This window comes from Olea europaea, unplaced genomic scaffold, assembly GCF_002742605.1.
Source record: "Olea europaea var. sylvestris unplaced genomic scaffold, O_europaea_v1 scaffold1838, whole genome shotgun sequence".
Classification (NCBI taxonomy): domain Eukaryota; kingdom Viridiplantae; phylum Streptophyta; class Magnoliopsida; order Lamiales; family Oleaceae; genus Olea; species Olea europaea.
The window spans coordinates 115361-135739 of record NW_019236150.1 but is presented as its reverse complement, the minus strand read 5'-3'; the positions used below and the strand labels follow the sequence as shown (position 1 = coordinate 135739).

The 20379-nt window shown below is 35.7% G+C and overlaps 1 protein-coding gene across 1 annotated transcript in view; it reads right to left on the bottom strand.

The window, feature by feature from the left end:
- The window catches only part of LOC111378604 (protein NRT1/ PTR FAMILY 5.2-like), a 3342-nt gene extending 2224 nt beyond the window's left edge, over positions 1-1118 (bottom strand). Inside the window, exon 1 of the mRNA XM_023001834.1 lies at positions 874-1118. Within this exon, the coding sequence (XP_022857602.1) occupies positions 874-1018 (145 nt within the window). The 5' untranslated portion in view covers positions 1019-1118. The remainder of the gene's footprint in view (positions 1-873) is intronic.
- Between the last annotated feature and the right edge of the window lie 19261 nt (positions 1119-20379).

The window sequence follows — 20379 nt, the reverse complement described above, 5'->3', positions numbered from 1 at the left end:
CAACAATATGCTGGCTAAAGTTACAAGTAAATTTCCATGAGATGGATAACTTCACATCCATAAGTATTTTGAATGCAACGTCTTATGTGAATGATGGCAACATAGAAGTGCCCTCGATGGTAATTATTTTTAATATTTTATTTTATGAATCATTTTTCATCTTGTTTCAGGTATCTCTAATACCAGTGTCGATTGTTGGTGACAAGTATGCAGAAAAATCGGTAAAAAAGTAATCGGTATATGATACAAAACATAAATAAACATAAAAGAATCACTTATAAGTTTACTTAAAGGCAAAGTATTCATCTTCAAAAATTTTGGACATGGCTTAGCTTAAAAAGTATACTTATAAGAATACAAGTTTCGACCTGTCATTAAGCAAAGAAATACAAGTTACAAAAAATAATTAAAAAAAAAAGGACTTTTTTGTCGAATCTTGGTCATGTTATTCTAAAGCACTTTTGAAAAATTATCCACTAAAATTTAGCTTCTCGAAATCAAAAGCCACTTTTGGTTATTTGCAGCCAGGCCAAACAGGCCTTAGTGTGAGTTTTTCAAAACAAAAAGATTATTTTCTTCCTTTTTTCAATTCTGTAAGATTAGCCAAACATGCTCCAACTCTGTAGCACAAACACGCAACTATAATTTTGCAGTTTCAACCGACTAGCCATTGATCCAAATCTTGTAAAAAGCAGGAAAAAAACAGTATTTTTAAAAATTTTATGTATGTTTGTTATTGGTAAGCTGTTCTATAAAAAAAAGTCGACCTTATGTATAGAACGACAACTAAACTTCTGTTTTTCTTGATAGTGTCTGTATAATCCATCTTATCCAAAAAAGAAATGGAAAGAATTAAGAGGGAGAGACAACTACCAACAATGAAGGAACAGGCAGTCCATCCGCCGCTCTTAGACCTAAGTACTCGGTTTCCTTTAAGATCCACAGTTCCATCCTCTGTGTATTCACTCCGCCCATCTTCGGCAGTCGCAGTGGTTGTGGAGGTGGTGCCGGCGGCCATGCTTGCAGCCTGATTACTTAACTTTTCGTGGGACAAACAAAACGTAGAAATAATAAGTAGTTTCAGTGCAAAACACCGTGCATTTGCGTGTGCGTAGGCAAGAAATGTTCTCTATATATGCATGAAATGAATTATTAGGTGCTTCTTTCGTAAAATCCTATCAACTTTTTTGAGTAATACTTTAATTTTAATCACACGTTACATCAACCGTTTATCAAAATTTACTAAAACTTTTATAATTTCTTTTGTCAAACAACCTGGAAAGTGGTCGTTCTCGATGTATATGTCTAAAAATTTAGACACATTTATGTAAAATCAGACTGAAATATTCAAAGCTAGATTAATCTATAGAAATTATGCACATGCAAATCGATCTAATGTTAAAGAATCGAAGGAAACCCTAATCTCTCATGTATCTAGTTTAACTCAAAATTTTGGAGGTGTTTGGAAATCATTTTTATGTAAAAATGTATTTTTGAATAGTAAATTGATGGGAAATGTGTGGTTGAAAAATAAGGAAATGTTTTTTTATTTACGTGTAATATTATTTTAATAAAGAATATGTGTTTGAAAAGAAGAGAGAAAAAAATACATTTTGAAAAAAATGAGTACCCAACAGCTCATTTATTTCATCCTGGAATCGAAGAATTCATATTTTTGTAATAAATTGGGTAATATATAATAGATCCTGATTGCTTTAATTAACAAATATTTAAGAGTAATATACTAAGAAAAATTTGGTCTTTTGTAATCTCAATATAATTCATCTCAATTGACAAATTATTAATATTAGAGAAAATTCATTATTAGTATTGGTAAGTATATTTTGCATACTTAGCATAGCTTCTAAACTTGATAAATTATGACTCGATGAGAAGACATCTACCTAATTTTATTGTAAATATTGTAGGAAATCTTCGACTTGGATATAATTGCAAAATGAAAGGCGATTTCAATCTAATTGGAGTTGATTAAGAACAACTGAAGATCATCCGTGTTGCATGAAATCAATATGAAGCATTAAGATAGAAACCTGAAGATATTCACAAGTTTCATGAGTTAAATTTAATATTTGAAAAGTTCGAGGATTGAATCATAAATTTTCAAAACTTGCGACGAATCAATTTCAGATGATTGTGGAGGATCATGATCGAATTATAGAGATTATGAAAGACCTAAGATGCAAAAAGAAAGAGACTTGAGATGAACAAAATGAGAAAGCCATGGATCAACTTAAACGAGATGCAAAAGTTTCCCTTGTTTCATAGTAAGGTGGAGAGAAATTCCACCTTGCCATAGCAAAAGTGTTTTTTTTTTTTTTTTGGGTTAATTTCACAAACGGTCATTAAACTTACAGAAAAATTACAAAACGGTCACTAAAGTTTAAAACTTTCACTAACGGTTACTTAAATATTGGGACGCTTTAAAAAACGGTCACTAAAGTTTAAAAAGTTTCTGAAACGGTCACTGAAGTTGAAAAACAATTTTTTAGTTTTTTTGGTTACATTTGCGGCAAATTTTCGACTACTTCCAACCAACGATACCATCGAATTTTGATACCGTTGGAAAGCCCACAACGTCCTCTTCAATTACTACTCAAAATCTTTCCGTACCACCAAGGAATTCGACCAAAAAATCACCGCAAAAGTCGCCCCAAAAAATCTGAAAATCTATCCAGATTTTCAGATTTTTGGGCGAGTAGATTTTCAAATTTTTGGGTGACTTTTGCGGTGATTTTTTGACAACTTCCGACCACCCAAATAGCCAATTTTTGATACCTTTGTAAAGCTCACAATGTCCTTTTCAATTACCATCCAAAATCTCCTCCGAATTCCAAAGGATTCGGCCGGAATAAACCCGCAAAATCGGCATCCCAAAAAGGCAAAAATCTGGGATGCCAACTTTGTGAGTTTATTCCAGTCGAATCTTTTTGAGTTTTGGGGAGATTTTGGATGCTAATTAAAGAAGACATTTTGGACTTTCAAACGGTATCAAAATTTGGCTATTTTGATGGTTGGAAGTTGTAAAAAAATCGTCGCAAAAGTCCATCAAAAATCTGAGAATTTGGGCAGATTTTTGTCTTTTCGGGTAGTCAACTTTGTGGGTTTATTTCGGCCGAATCCTTTGGAATTTGGGGGAGATTTTTTGTTGTAATTGAAGAGGACATTGTAGGCTTTCCAACGGTATCAAAATCCAGTGGTATCGGTAGTCGGAAGTGGTCGAAAAATTGTCGCAAAAGAAGCTCAAAAATTTTTAAACTTCAGTGACCATTTTGAAAGCGTCCCAATACTTAAGTGACCGTTACTGAAAGTTTTAAATTTCAGTGACCGTTTTGTAATTTTTCTGTAAGTTCAGTGACCGTTTGTGAAATTAACCCCTTTTTTCCTTAAAATGATTGTTTTATTTGACTAAAGTTAGATTTAATTAAATATTTAATCATTGTGAGTCTATTCTTGAACTGACAATCACTTTATTATTTGTCATAATATCGTCCATTTGCAAAATTTAATAACAATAAAATTACTTGTACAAAATTAGATTACAAAAGTTGAGTTACAAAGTGTGTTGACAAAATCCAAACCATTGATTTCAAATAATTTAAAAATCTGTTTTTAAAATAATTGGTATGACTGTGATTTTGTCATCCAATTTTGTCAACTCCTTTATAAGTGTAGCATAACTCATTTAATAAATACGACACTGATGACAAATTCCTTGAGAAGCTGAGGTTATGACACGTGTGCGATTATCTATAATAGACCAGATTGATGGGACAAAATTCCCAGAATAATTGTGGATCATAGAGCACTTATCTATTTGTTAAATAATACCAGCCTCGATCACTTTAGGTAGACATTTTCGTTTTGTTAATGATCACGAAAATGAAATTTGCTCTCAACGTAGGCCCCGTTGTATCCATTTTTTTCAAGAGCCGTGCTCCAACAACAGGGGTGGTCGAACCCCACAAATAGGGGGGGAGGGGGGGAGTCCCATGTTTTTTGCGGACCCCACCTCCATTTGTGGGGGCTACTATCAAGGAGGCAGTCAGCCTCCCTGCTACAGGAGCAAAATTCTTTTTTCAAAATGTATTTTTTTCTTTATTTTCAACCGTACACTCTTTATTAAAATAATATTACACGTAAGTAGAAAAATATTCATTATTTTTTAACCACACATTTTCCATCAGTTTACTATTATAAAATGCATTTTTACATAAAAATGAGTCTCAAACACCCTCGTAAGTTATTTCTTGGATTTTTGTAAATCATCTTTTACGAGGTTACGATATCAAGTTTTCGAAGGTCATTGTTATAGGAAGGTAATTTGTTTTTGAAAATTTGTTTGAACAATGTTCAATAAATAAACTACTGTATTTTTTTATCATATTATTTTTTCTACAGTAATCGTTTTTAATCATACATTTTTCATTAAAATTATATTACATATAAATAAAAAACTTTCCTTTCTTTTTAACCATACATTTCAATATTAATCACTATTTCATAATACACTTTTTGAAATTAAACGAGCACACACAGGCCCTAAATACATGTTTTGAGCAACAAATAAACTAAATAAACATCTCAATGATTAAGTGCTTCTTTGAAAAAATCTCTTAAATCTTTTGTGATTAAAGTTGACAATTAATTTCAATTTTTTTTTTTTCAATATCTCTTAAATCTTTTGTAAAAACTTTGTCAAACATTTCGTAGATTCAAGTTAGATGGATTGTTGCCTCTCAGGGCATAGCTCAGTGGTACAAAGGACAGGAGTGAAATTATCTCACGCATTGTTGGTAGCCGCAGTGTGAGGGTTCGATTCCTGATATATGGAATTGGATTTCTTGTAGCCACAGTGTACAAACAACTCTTGTTCTATAGTCTATTGGAGCACATCCTGCGATTAGCTCCCTCACATAGCTTTAGGGGTAGAGCTGTGGGGCCCTCAAGGTTGGGGTTCAACCTCTTTTTTTTTTTTTTTTTTTTTTTTTTTTAAAGTTAGATGAATTGTTTCAATATTGAAAAGTGATGCCTAATTAATAGTCCATGTATTAATCAAATTTCACAGTCTAATAATTGAAAGTTGAAACTGATTTGACGCCACTTTATTTATTTTTAAACCAATCTGAGACAACCGCCATTCGTTTCGATGCTTAAAAAATATTCTTCAATAATTTTTTTAGAGAAAATTGCAGCATTTATCCCTAACTTGTCATTTTGTAGCAACTTCATACCTAATCTATATATCTTTGCAACACAATGGCAACGTTCGAATTTTCGTAGCAGGACCAGAACTCTAGAATATATTTCCTTGCATTGTGTGACGAAGATGACGAGTGAAGTATTGCTTTTGATTTGTTTAAATTCATTTTAAAGAAATTTTGCAGGTGGGTTTTTACATGATCAGATTATTGCTGTAATAAAATAATAACTTATAATAAATAAATTGTGATTTTATTTATTTAGCTCATGTTTGAGTCACATTTTAGGAAAAATGTATTATTTATGTCAAATCAATGAGAAATGTGTAGTGAAAAAATAAGGAAAAATTTTAGATTTGGATGTAATATTATTTTATTGAAGAATGTATGGTTAAATTGATATCAAATCACTATTAAAGAATGTATTTTTTTGAAAATAATGTGGCTCAAACAAACCCTTATTGCGTTTATATACTACTAAGCACGCGAATTAAAGTGCTTATAATCACTTGTAACAATATAAGTTGAGTGGTTGAGGAGTGTAACCTAACGTAATATATATTTTGATTATAAATAATTTGTTCACAAGGTGAATACCTTGTACGGAAAGATTGTAGTGTTGACCGATTCACTATTTGGATTCGCAATTTATTTTTATCGCAGAAATAGTTAAATGTGACACTAGTACACTTTGAGTTTATTGAATGGACCACGAGTCGGGATTAATTCTATAGCATGATTGTACGAATAATCAAATTCTACTTGATCACTGTGTATTTCATCTAAAATTCTTGACATGATTATGTATATCTCTTTGCAACTTTAATGGTTTTTTTGTTTCAATAATGGGTGAGATTAATTTAATTGATCAAATATCTCTATAAGTTGGAAAGTTGAGAATGAATAAAGCAAAGAACATGAATTCAGAAAGGGAACCATCACTTGAAAAATTAATAGAGTGACTACTTAAGTATTTTTTGTTAAACAGTTAAAATTTGAGTTCAATGTTTAGCGACGGTTAAGCTTTGATATTTGTGATTAGTTCAGATGACCGTTGAAGAAAATGATACTTATGTTAGTTTAAAAGTTAGAGGGGCAAAATAATCATTTTTGCTCGTACCTAATTATCAAATTTCGGACAAGAATAAAATACATATACAATAGGTTAGATGAAAGTATTACATATTTATTGAGTTTTGCGATCTTATATATTTCGATGTTGCAGTCTTTTTCCTTTAGTAAAAAAAGACTAATAAATTGATTGGGCGATTCATATTCCAAAGTGCATGAAAAAATGTCTCATTCCATTTGCATTGTGTTCCAACTAAACAGTCTTAGCACTTTATTACTCTACATTAGGTAATATTAAAATTTAAATAGTATAACTGTTAGGCGTTGTCACAAATTTAATGTCTAATTCAAGCATATGAGGCTAAGTTTAGAATATGCTTATGACATTTTTCAATATTTCTATTATAAAAATTATATAATTGATTTCTAACTTATTGATTGGACGTTCTTCACCCCCAATCTATTACTTACGTAGAATCGTTGGTCTTAAAAGAGGGATTTTGTTCATTTTCATCGTTCAAAAAGAGGAACACACCACCACAAACTCCAATCTAAACCCGATCATTAGCAAAAACCTCAATTTCAACAATATTGTCTTAGTAGTAGATTGAGAGGAGGTGAGCCCGATAAGGAGATTGGCATGATTGGTTAGGAAAGATGGAGATTTTGTGATATCCCCATAATCGATCTGATGTGTATGATTATATAATTAATTGTCATGTGGTATTTTAGATTATAAAATCAAGTTTTAGATATATCTATCTTGATGATCATATAGTTGAAATTAGTAACTAATATGAGTGGAATATCGAAATATAATCTCAAAGATTAATATTTTATACCTCTAGATAATGGATATCCATTCATGGGGCAACACGTGGTGATCACGATTATATTGATTCAATAGAATTTATGAAGTATCATGAAGTCATATTTATTCAGTTGATTTTATTTATGAACATCCAGAACGAGAACAAATTTTTCTAATTGGATTGAGAATCGACTTATTCTAAATTATTGACTTTAAATACGAAAATTCCGATTTTATTAAAATTTAAAATTTGAGCAAAATCTGAGAAAAAGAAATGACAATTGACAATGCTACACGTACCAAAATTTTTTTACTGAATCTTTTACTTACTAATCACAATAAGGGTAGGGATCACATGTCGACATTTTTAAATTCACGGGATACCCGCATGCATTATGAGAGGGGAACCATTCGGTATCCCCCATTCGGCACACATAGAATAGAATAATCCAAAAAGAAAACGTCCCCCCACCCCAACCAGCATATGTCCCTATATCTTGGGTTAGTTTTGGTTGTTATAAATTCAAATTATGACTTGATTAATGGAGATAGGACAACACATAATCACACTTGAATTCAATTTCAAACCCATTTCGAGTTGTCTTAATCAAGGCAGTGCCAGAGGTGAATGTTCACGAAATAATTCTTTCGATTTAAAACTACCACAAGTGTACGGATCGTGACAAGTAATAAAGTGAATTTTTAAAAGTTCGAATATTGTCCCACAGAGATTGAATAGTTCAATTCTATATAATCTAGCCTTAACCGAGTCTAATTGAGTGAAAATATGGTCCAAATGCAAAAAACCCTAATTTCAATTAAAAATCCTAATTTCTCAATTAGGAAACCTAATCTCGAAATTTCTCTAATTAAACGACTCAAACACTCAAGTAAATGAAATTATGCAAATTCAAAAGCTAATTTATGGAAATGAATCAATTAAAGTCACTAGGATCACGAATCCCTAATTGAAGCTATAAAAGTCCTAATTTCATAAAATCAATGACCCGATGGAAATTTGCCAATTTAATGTTCCTAAATCTATTCAACATATTCTTTCGATATATATTAGACCTATTCTTGCACACCACCAGCCTATATCTCTATGGATGATGCAAATATGTAAGAATGCATGTGGTTTTGTGAACAATTAGAGAATTACATAAAGTATAGGGGTATATCTCTATCCCCTATCTCTCCTATCGGACCCTATATTGATTTACACCTTATCGAACCTATTCCACTTCTCTCGAATGTAAGAAATAAGTCATCAACACTCACACAGTCATTGGCCACTAATTGCGGAAGAAAATCAATGCATATAAACCAATTAAATTGTCCAAACGAGTCTTTATATTAAAATCATGAAATATGGAATTAAAATAACAAACAATGGTTCATCAATCACCTATTGAATTGAAAACTTAGCCTAGAATATTCATAATTACAGAATAAAAAATGAAATTAATAAATTGAATGAATAGCACCCGTATGAAAATTTCTTTAAATCTTAAATAAAGCTTTGAAAACCTGCTTGATTTTTTGTGGAATCGGCTTCAAGATCGTGTTTCTTGCCTCCAAAAGTTGTAATTTTCTTATCCCTGGACGTTCTCCCCTATTTTTGATGAATTTTAGCTTTTATATCATGTCCTCACGGAGCCCCGAAAGAGTTTCAATTAAAAACGCAAATTCAGAATTTTTTTTGTTTTTTATAGCCATACGGCCACATGGTGTTAAACCATGCGACCGCATGGTTCAAGTGAAATGGCCCATGGAATCCCTGCAACCTTCTGTGCGGCCGCATGGTTGTAACTATCAACTTTGCTGTTTTGGTCCCTGAACTTCGTTTTCTCTTTTCTTGATCTATTTTCTTTCTTTCCTTTGTTCCATCATCAAATATTGACTCTTAATTGATGTTTGGGTCAATCAATTCCTTGATCACTTGCTCGGCTCATCTTTTGATTAATTACAATTTAGTCCTTCATCTTTCACTTTTCTTCAATTCAGTCCAATATTACTTCTTTCTTTCTCCAATCGTCTTGTATCATCCTAAAGCTCATACTTGGCATATTTTCAATCTCGTTCTGTATTTTAGTTCAACTTTCCAATATTTGCACCTTTGGTCCCTGAACTATCGCTTTGTTCCGTTTTGGTCTTTTTTCGGCTCTTTTCTTCTGAATTCCATCTTTTCCATAGAAACACCTACATTGCATGAATTTAATGAGATTAAGTCACAATTCAACAACTTTATCCATGTTTAAGTCATGTTGTGAGCTAAATAAGTGTGTAAAAGCACACTTATCAAATCCCCCAAATTTAAACTATTATTTGTCCGCAAACAATGCAGTGACTTAAAGCTAAACAAACATGGCTTAATAGCTTGCCGTGTCTCAGGATTGGAACTTAGTAATAATAATAGAAACAATATCAAAAGTGCGAGAATTGAATCAACCTTTACTCATCAAATGCAATACTCAACGTGTGTGTGTGTGAACTCATGGCAACATATCAAGCTTATGATTAGTTTATTCCCGACCCATAGTGGTCAAATTTATCCTTACATCACTCGAGAGATACACAACCCCCAAATGTATTCTTTTCACTCAATTACTCCGGGGTGTATTCTAAGATTAGGAGTTTAAACAATTTTAATCCTTACCCTCTCTTAGTTTGGATAGATTTTACAATTACAAGTTCACATATCAGCAAGTAGAGACTCTCTTTATTTTGATTGCTTCAACCTTTAGGATTAAACTAAACTACTTGCCTCACATCAAAGTTATAGTTCTATCAACCAAATGTCCAACAAGGGCTTTTTTTTGTCATCTTCTCATTTGCTTTCTATATAACCCATGTAACGAGCTTTAGGCGATGACTCCCAAACCAGTTGGCTTTAGGGCACCAAGTTTTAAACTCGTATAGTCTTATTCACTCGAGTTATAAAGGCTCGATAAGATGGCTTTTTATCAATTTCTCCCTTTTCTTGCTTTCTATATGACCCTTGTAACGAGTTTTAGGCTGATGACTCCCAAACAAGTTGGCTTTAGGGCATCAGGTTTTAAACCCTTACAGACTTACTTGCTCGAGTCATAAAGGTTTTTGAGAGAAGTGATGATTTTTTAATTTTTATTTTATGCCCCTTCTTTGTTTTTCTAGACATTTGACTTCCAAAACCATCCTCAACTTAAAGCTTTCACCTATTTCTCACCTTCCAGGTCTAAACAATCCACACAGTATAATTTCATTCATGGAGCCCCCACTTATCTTCATGTTTCCCTATAATGGCTCAACCATCTCCAAACTATCTCAAAGTGGTATTACGGGTTAATGTTATAGAGGGTTATTCTAGGTTTCTCCTAATTTATTCTCGAATTCCAATCAATAATTTAACACGTGAAGCATGAGTGGCGTGCAAAAGAATGTCAAGCAATGCATCAACAAGTATTAGCAAATGAAATCCTGCACTAAATCCATAGTTTTTAGTTTATACATGTCCAATAATCACATCATAGCCGGCAAGGCTACCAAACCCACACAAGCATGCAAAAGTTCATCAAGACTCACTCATCAAGCATACATCATGCAAAAACTTGTCAAAATTAACGATGGATTGTGAATATGCAAAATAATTACATGCCGAATATTTGTTTGAAATTATGCTACCATCCCCCAAACTTATACAATACATTGTCCTTAATGTAAAATGTAAAGTTAAAATGACATAATTTAAAACATGGACACAACTTGGCAATAAGAGATTAACAAAACTCCTCTGATCAATTCGGTGGCTGTGGTGTGAAGCTGGGACCCGCAGCATCATCTTCAGGAGGAGATGGGAGGCGAGATAGGAGTTGTCTTAGCAACACGGATTGCTGTGCTTGCTTGGCCTAAATGGCTTGAAGCCTACTTTCCATACTTCCCAAACGATCCCAAGTTTCATTCACACGCCACTGTATGCCATCCATTCTCCCAGCGTACATGTTGAACCTACCATTCATAGTCTCTACTTCCCTTCTTGCAGCTGTGGCTTCATTCATAGCGTCGTTTGTGTAGTCTCAGGAGGAGTAGAGGTCTCTTTGTACTTTTTCAACAGTGGTGGTCATCGTCTAGAACCTCTGCTGGAGATTTTGTATATCCCTGCTAGTTCCATTGGCGGTCGCAAATATCTGTCGAAGTAGCTGCAAATCCATTTCAGCTGGTTGTGGCGGGGCTTGTGGCAGGTGTATATTTTCAGCTGCTTGTCCTTCTCCTTGCTCATTATGTCTTTGCTGCTCAAGTCGGTCTTGTTCTCTCTTCCTCACCTTAGCTCGTTCCTGAGCTTCAAATGTTGTGCGCTTTATCAGTGGGCTTAATTTCTCAAGCATCTCCCCTGCCTCAACTGTAACACCGGCAGCGAGACATATCCCACTAATCAGACTAGGGAAGATCATCGAAGACCGCCTATCTCTCCAGGTCCCCATATTCTATATCTGGTCATAGATAAGAGTAGCTAAATCAACTTTGCATCCCCGGACTAAATGATATATGAACCCAGCAGTTTGATCCGTGAAAGTTGTCCGATGCGATGTGGGTTCGATATTATGGCACATGAAGACCCAGAGGATGGCTATGGAGGGAGTAAGCTCAATTTGATGCCACTCTGCTGTGGGTAGGGGCCAAGCATTTTCTCTTCCCAAGAGAACCTCCGCCACTTCATTCCAATTGAATTGAGTCGGAATCGGGACCACATTGTCCAAATTAAGATTGTAGAAGTCATGAATGATGGCTGGGGAAAACATTATCCACTTACCTCGCACCTACATCTGTTGTAAGTCTTCACAATCCGAAGTCTCAATTTCACTATTGAAGTTTGCATAAAATTTGCAGACTATACTTTCATAAACCGGGTATGGCTTTTCTATAATCTTATCCCATCCACAGATTTGTATCAGATTTGTCAACTCAAAATCACAGAAGTCCTCTAACTGGACCCGTCTCTCTGGTATCATGCCCCAATGGCGTATTATGTTCTCATATCGAGCTAATGTTTCTGCATTTCGAAATCTTCGTATACCTCCTATTAGCTCTCTGGTGCAGGCTGTACCGGAGGAGGAACCAATTTTTTCTTTTCCCTTTGAGGTTCTCTTCGGCGGTATCCTACAAAAGTAAGGAACAAAGTGTATCAAGTTCTTGAAATAAGAAAACGATAAAGAATATCATTGACATGCAAGAATCCCCCAAACATTCTTCAAAATGTGTGCAATATTCAACATATGGAAGTCAATGTAACATCAATATTGCATTAATGAGAAAAACTCAAAACTATGGCTCTAACATGCACTTTTTGAAAATTTGACCAATGACTAAGTGACCATCTTCAGCCCCGAGCATCACCAAGAAAATAGTGAAATTTCCTCGGACAAGGTCCGGACATATGAAAGTACTCATTGTGGTCTAGCATATATCCAAATTTCACTACAATCGGAGGTCATTTGGTTAGGAAAATACATGGACGAAGTTAGTGATGTGAGTTGACATGGTTTAGCAATTATGTGTTTATGTGCAACAATATGTAAGGCGAATGTGTTCTAATGAAATTCCATGAGATTTTTTGTCAATTACGCCTCACAATAACAATATAAATCATCACACAAATGAAAAATCCAAAATTTCAAATCATATGTCTCATTGACATTTAATCAAACACGTTGTGTGCATTGGGAATTCCTTACACATTGTTATTGATCTACACTTAGAGTTAATCCAAAAATCACAACTCTATCTCATTTCAACACTAAACCAATTCGAAAAGTTCATAAAATCAAAGAAGTACTTCAATCTTTGCATAAAAAGTTAAATTTCTTACCTTGAGAGCTTTGTGTGAGATGAAAGTGGAGAATTTTGCTTCAATGTTCTTGATATTAATGCCAATGAAGAGAATAATGTGGTGCTTAGATGAAGAGTGGATGCTTGTTTGATTGATTGTGCTCGTATGAAGGCGGATTAGAGGAAAATGGGAGTGTTCGTGTGAAGGTGGATTGGGGGGAAATGGGATGGGTTTTGCAAGTGACGGGTTTAAAACCCGTCACTTATACATACGGCCGCATGGTGTTACACCATGTGACCGCATGGTGTAGTTGAGGTCCCCTTTTGTTGTTTCGGTAGGGATCCATGTGACCGCATGGACCCCTTGTCCATGCGGCCGCATGGACAAAGCAACCTTATTATTATTTTTTAACTAAAGCAAACTTACAATTATAACCCCAAACACAACTTGAAATTTAAAAATCCCCCGAAATTGGTTTTCAATTTCAAAATTGACTATTTTCGCCATATTCAGAAAAATTAAAAAAAAATTGACTTGAAAGGGAATATGCTTATCGAAAACTTGGCACCAAAACCAATTCTTTACAAAAAATTTTGAAAAGCATCTTGAAAAATAAAATAAAACGAACGACTTTGAACATCGAAATGCATTACTTCACACTCAAACACCCAAAACACTTTATTTAGCCCCGACTCATGCAACTATAAGCGTGGAGTGCCTAGACTATCATGTGTGAATGATCGATGACCTAGTAAAACATACGAAATTTAAACAAATTCCTAAACTAATGCAATAAAATAAATTGAAGGATACAGTGGGTTGCCTCCCACCCAGCGCTAGTTTATAGTCGATAGCTCGACTTTCTTGTATCTTCTTCACGTTGAGTTGCTGAGTTGCACAGTGGACTTCTACTTAGGAAAGTTACAGCCCCAATAATATTTTAGTCTTTGCCTATTAACGATGAATGTGCCTTTGGTCTCGTGACTCACTTCAATAGCCCCATATTGCATCACCTTAGTTATGGTATAGGGACCCGACCACCTTGTTCTTAGCTTTCCTGGGAAGAGTTTGAGTCTAGAATTGTACAATAACACTTTCTGGCCAACTTCAAACTCTCGCTTCTGAATGTGTAAATCATGCCATCTCTTGGTGCGCTCCTTCATCAACTTTGAGTTCTCGTAAGCTTCCATTCTCAGCTCATCCAATTCATTAAGTTGCAGCAATCGTTTTTCACCAGCAGCCTTGAGATCCATATTCAACTATTTCATAGCCCAATATGCTCGGTGCTCCAACTCCAATGGTAGATGACATGCTTTCCCAAAAATCAGGCGGTATGGAGACATTCCTATTGGTGTCTTAAACGCTGTTCTGTAAGCCCACAATGCATCGTCCAACTTCTTAGACCAATCTTTTCGGGATGAGTTCACTGTAAATTTCAGTATTCTCTTTAACTGCCTGTTCGAAACTTCAACTTGCCCATTGATTTGTGGATGATATGAAGTTGCTACTTTATGTTTCACCCCCATATTTGTTCAACAGCTGCTCTAATTGACGATTTATGAAATGTTTGCTTCCATCACTTATTATCGCCCTCGGTGTAGGCAATGCAACAGCTTCCACCCACTTAGAGACATAGTCAACGGCCACCAAGATGTATTGATTTGAGTACGATGGGGGAAAAGGTCCCATGAAGTCTATTCCCCATACATCAAATATTTCAACCTCCAAGATGTAGTTTAGTGGCATCTCATTCTTCTTGAGATATTTTCGGTTCGTTGGCATCTATCGCATCTCTTCACATACTCGAATGTGTCTCTGAATAAAGTAGGCCAATAGAAACCCAACTGTAGGATCTTTGCAACAGTCTTTGCAGCTCCAAAATGCCCACCATATGCAGAGGAGTGACAATGCTCTAGAATCTCCGGTACTTCATCTTCAGGAATGCATCTTCTGACTATCTGATTTGCGCCTCTTCTGTAGAGAATGGGATCCTCCCAAAAGTAATACTTCAGCTCTGCGAAGAACTTCTTTCTTTGATGGCTAGAATACTCGGGTGGAGGAATGGACTTAGCAAGGTAGTTAACAATATCAGCGTACCATGGGAATTTTTCTACTCCAAAAATTTGCTCAACTGGAAAGATTTCATTGATATCAACTGACATCTCAGGTTCATCCCGTTCCAATCTTGATAGGTGGTCGGCTACCACATTTTCACTGCCCTTCTTATCCTTGATCTCAATATCGAACTCTTGCAACAACAATATCCAGCGGATCAATCTTAGCTTAGCATCCTTCTTTGTCATAAGGTACTTCAGAGCGGCATGATCTGTGTAGACGATGACCTTAGACCCAACAAGATACGATCTGAACTTGTCGAATGCATAAACCACAGCTAGCAATTCCTTCTCGGTTGTCGCATAGTTGATTTGGGCGTCGTTCAAAGTTCTACTTGCATAGTATATCACATGAAAGATTTTATTCTTTCTTTGTCCCAATACCGCACCAACTCCATGATCACTCGCATCGTACATTAGCTCAAAGGACAAATCCCAATCAGGTGACACGATCACAGGTGCTGTTGTTAGTTTTTGCTTCAAAGTATTGAATGCTATCAAACATTCCTCATTAAACTCAAAAGATACCTCTTTCATTAGCTAGTTGCACAAATGTTTGGTCATTTTGGAGAAGTCCTTTATAAATCTCCTGTAAAACCCTACATGCCCAAGGAAGCTTCGAACTCCTTTTACTGATGTAGGTGGTGGTAGTTTCTCAATAACCTGAATTTTCGCCTTATCCACCTCTATCCCCTTTGCCGATACTCTATGTCCCAAGACTATTCCCTCTTGAATCATGAAATGACATTTCTCCCAGTTCAATACTAAGTTCGTTTCTCTACATCTTTGCAAAACCAAGTTTAAGTGCTCCAAACACTCATCAAATGAGGTTCCAAAGACCAAGAAGTCATCCATAAAGATTTCAATGAATTTCTCCACCATATCTGAGAAAATTGCTATCATGCATCGCTGAAATGTGGCAGGAGCGTTGTAAAGTCCAAATGACATTTTTCGGTATGCAAAGGTACCATAGAAGCATGTGAAGGTGGTCTTCTTTTAATCATCCGGTGCCACTGGTATCTGATTATAACCCGAATACCCATCCAGAAAATAGTAGTGGGAATGGCCTGCTAATCTCTCCAACATCTGATCTATAAACAGAAGAGGGAAATGATCTTTCATTGTAGCGGTATTTAGTTTGTGGTAATCAATGCAAACTCTCCACCCTGTTACCGTCCTTGTTGGAATCAACTCATTCTTTTCATTCTGAACCACTGTAATTCCTCCTTTCTTGGGCACAACTTGTACTGGACTAGTCCATTTACTATCTGATATCAAGTAGATCATTCCAACATCTAGAAGTTTGATCACCTCAGCTCTTGCCACCTCCTTCATGTTTGGGTTTAGCCTCCTTTGACTTTCAACTATTGGTCGAAAATTCTCCTCCATGAGAATTTTATGCATATATAAGGAAGGGCTGATCCCTTTGATATCTGCTATGGTCTGCCCAATTGCTTGCTTGTTATCTCTAAGCACCCTAAGCAGTTTTTCCTCCTCCACTTCACTAACCATGTTTGAAATTATCACTGGAAGTGTATTAGACTCCCCCAAATATGCATATCTTAGGTGTGGGGGCAGCTGCCTAAGTTCCAACTTTGGTGGCTTCAGAATAGATGGCTGTGATTTCTCAGGCCCTGTCCCAAGCTCCTCAAAGTATCGGTTCCGCTTGTAAGGTGGGTTGGACTCCAAAAATCTTGCACACATTTCTATGTCCACAAAATCAGATTTTGTGGATTGAGAATGTGCAATGCAGACCTCCAATGCGTCTGATGGATTTTGCAGTGTAAACGACTCTTCAATCATTTTATCGATCATGTCAACCCTGAAACAGCTGTCAGTCTCTATTGGTAGTTTCATAGCCTTGAAGACATTGAATGAAACCTATTCTTCTCCCAGTCTCAGTATCAACTGCCCATTATGAACGTCGATCAAAACTCTGCCTGTGGCCAAGAATTGTCTGCCCAGTATTAAAGGAACATCTTTATCTTCTTCCATATCCAGAATCAAAAAATCTGTTGGGAATATGAACTTCTCCACTTTAACCAATACGTCTTCAATTATTCCTTATGGATGTGTCAATGATCTGTCAGCCAGCTGTAAGGTTACCGTGGTAGCTTTAACTTCTCCCAATCCTAATTTCTTGAAAACAGACAATGGCATTAAGTTAATACTTGCACCAAGATCACATAAAGCTTTATCAAAATAAACTTCACCAATGGTACAAGGAACAGTGAAACTCCCTGGATCTTTTAATTTTGGCGGGAGCTTTCTCTAAATCCTGGCACTGCACTCCTCTGTTAGCATAACTTTCTCGTGATCTCCTAACTTCCTTTTGTTTGATAGGGTGTCCTTTAGGAATTTTACATAGCTAGGCATTTGAACCAGTGCTTCAGCGAATGGGATGTTGATATGGAGCTTCTTAAAGACTTAGAGAAACTTCTTGTATTGCTGCTCCATCTTTTGCTTCTTCAGCCTCTGTGGAAACGGTATGGGTGGCTCATATGGGTTCACAGTTGCAGTCTCTTTATCCCTTGAGTTTCCTTTATTTGCTCACGGTGTTGGCTCTTTTGTCTGCTCTTCTTGCTCCAAAGTCTCTTCTACTTCAGGAGACATCTCTTCTCTGTTTGCCTCGGGGTTATTCACTTGTCTCTCAGGTAATTGCACTCCATTTCTCGTTATTATAGCCTTTGCATGCTCTTTCGGATTGACTTCTATGTTACTTGGCAAGCTGCCTGGTGCTCTACCTATTAATGCAACTGCCATCTGTCCCATCTGAGTTTCCAAATTCTTGATGGCTGCATTCTGGTCCTGAAGAGTGGCTTCTGTCTTCTTCATGAATTGGTTGTTCGCCTCCATATATTGGTTGGTCTGTTCCATGAATTTGCCGAACATTTCTTCCAATTGAGGCTTCTTCTCTTGCTGTTGATATTGCCCCTGTGCCCTATTCTGATTTTGGTTGCTCCAAGAAAAGTTGGGGTGCTTTTTCCAGCTTGGATTGTAGGTCTCTCCATACGTGTTATTTTGCTGGCGTTGTCCCCATTGAGCAAAATCTGCTTGCTCTTTTCCTTGTGCCAAAATTGGACATTCTGCTGTCACATGCTCAGCTCCACGTTCCTCACAATTTGCCTTCTTTGTCTGCGCTGCATTAGCTGACTGAGTCATGTTTTCCACCATGTGAAATAAGGAATCAATCTTATCGGATAACGCTGAATATACATCCACTTCATAAACTCCTGGTGTCTTCTTTGGTACTGCTCGTTCCATGGTCCACATTGCTGAGATTGTAGCCATTGTCTCATATAACTTCAATGGTTCGTCAATTGTTTTCGTGGACAATGACCCATTAGCCGAAGAGTCGACCATGCTCTTGAAAGCTGGAAGTAGCCCCACATAGAAATATTGGACCTGAAGTCCCTTGCTAATCCCGTGGTGTGGACACTTCCTTAGTAGATTTTTGAATCTGTTCCAAGCCTCATCAAAATTCTCAAATTCACCTTGCCTGAAGATAGATATGTCGTGCTTTAGCTTTGCTATCTTGGCCGGTGGGAAGAACTTAGTATAGAACTTCTGAGCTAGGTCATTCCAGGTAGTAATGCTGGCTATCGGCTGAGAATCAAGCCATTCAATCACCTTGTCCTGCAAAATATGTGGAAACAATCTTAATCTTATGGCATCGTCAGAGATTCCTTGATATCTGAAGTGCTGGCACATCTCTAAGAAATGCGAGACATGCGTGTGCGGATTCTCTTCAATTCTTCCATAAAACTGATGTCCGTTCTGGAACAGTTGTATCACATTTGTCTTCAACTGAAAATTTGGCTGCTTGAACGGTGGATATACAATGCTGGACTGGCTTTGAATGATTTGAGGAGTGAACTCTCCAACGAGTATGTTTCCTTCATCTTCTTTCCCTCTTTCATTGGCTTGTACAACAGGATTGTGTTGTACGTTCTTCATCTGATTTCTCGCTGCTCTGTTTTCTTTCTGCCTTCTTCTTAAGCTTTGTTCAATCTTTGGATCGGCTGAGAGTAGATCTCTTTCAGCAGATCTTGGCATGCACTTCTGCAAGAGAATTCAATTTAAACACTTAAATAACTAAAATAAGCACTTAAGTAATAAAACTAAATAAGCAATAAAATAAAATGAACTAAAATAAAATTAACAATAAAAAGTTCAAATTAGTGCTAAATTGAATAAAATTAAACGAATACTCAATCCCCGGCAACGGCGCCAAAAACTTGTTCATGAAATAATACTTTCGATTTAAAACTACCACAAGTGTACGGATCGTGACAAGTAATAAAGTGGATTTTTAAAAGTCCGAATATCGTCCCACAGAGATTGAATAGTTCAATTCTATATAATCTAGCCTTAACCAAGTCTAATTGAGTGAAAATATGGTCCAAGTGCAAAAAGCCCTAATTTCAATTAAAAATCCTAATTTCTCAATTAGGAACCCTAATCTCGAAATTTCTCTAATTAAACGACTTAAGCACTCAAGTAAAAGAAATTATGCAAATTCAAAAGCTAATTTATGGAAATGAATCAAAATAAAGTCACTAGGATCACGGATCCCCAATTGAAGCTATAAAAACCATAATTTCATAAAATCAATGATCCGATGGAAATTTGTCAATTCAATGTTCCTAAATCTATTCAACATATTCTTTCGATATATATTAGACCTATTCTTGCACACCACCAGCCTATATCTCTATGGATGATGCAAATATACAAGAATGCATGTGATTTTGTGAACAATTAGAGAATTACATAAAGCATAGAGGTATATCTCTATCCCCTATCGGACTTGATTTACACCTTATCGAACCTATTCCACTTCTCTCGAATGTAAGAAATAAGTCATCAACACTCACACAATCATTGGCCACTAATTGCGGAAGAAAATCAATGCATATAAATCAATCAAATTGTTCAAACGAGTCTTTATATTAAAATCATGAAATATGGAATTAAAATAACAAACAATGGTTCATCGATCACCTAGTGAATTGAAAACCTAGCCTAGAATATTCATAATTACAGAATAAAAAATGAAATTAATAAATTGAAAGAATAGCACCCGTATGAAAATTTCTTGAAATCTTAAATAAAGCCTTGAAAACCCGCTTGAATTTTTGTGGAATCGGCTTCAAGATTGTGTTTCTTGCCTCCAAAAGTTGTAATTTTCTTATCCCTGGACATTCTCCCCTGTTTCTGATGAATTTTAGCTTTTATATCATGTCCTCACGGAACCCCAAAAGAGTTTCAATTAAAAACACAAGTTCAGAATTTTTATTTTATTTTTTATAGCCATGTGGCCGCATGGTGTTAAACCATACTACCGCATGGTTCAAG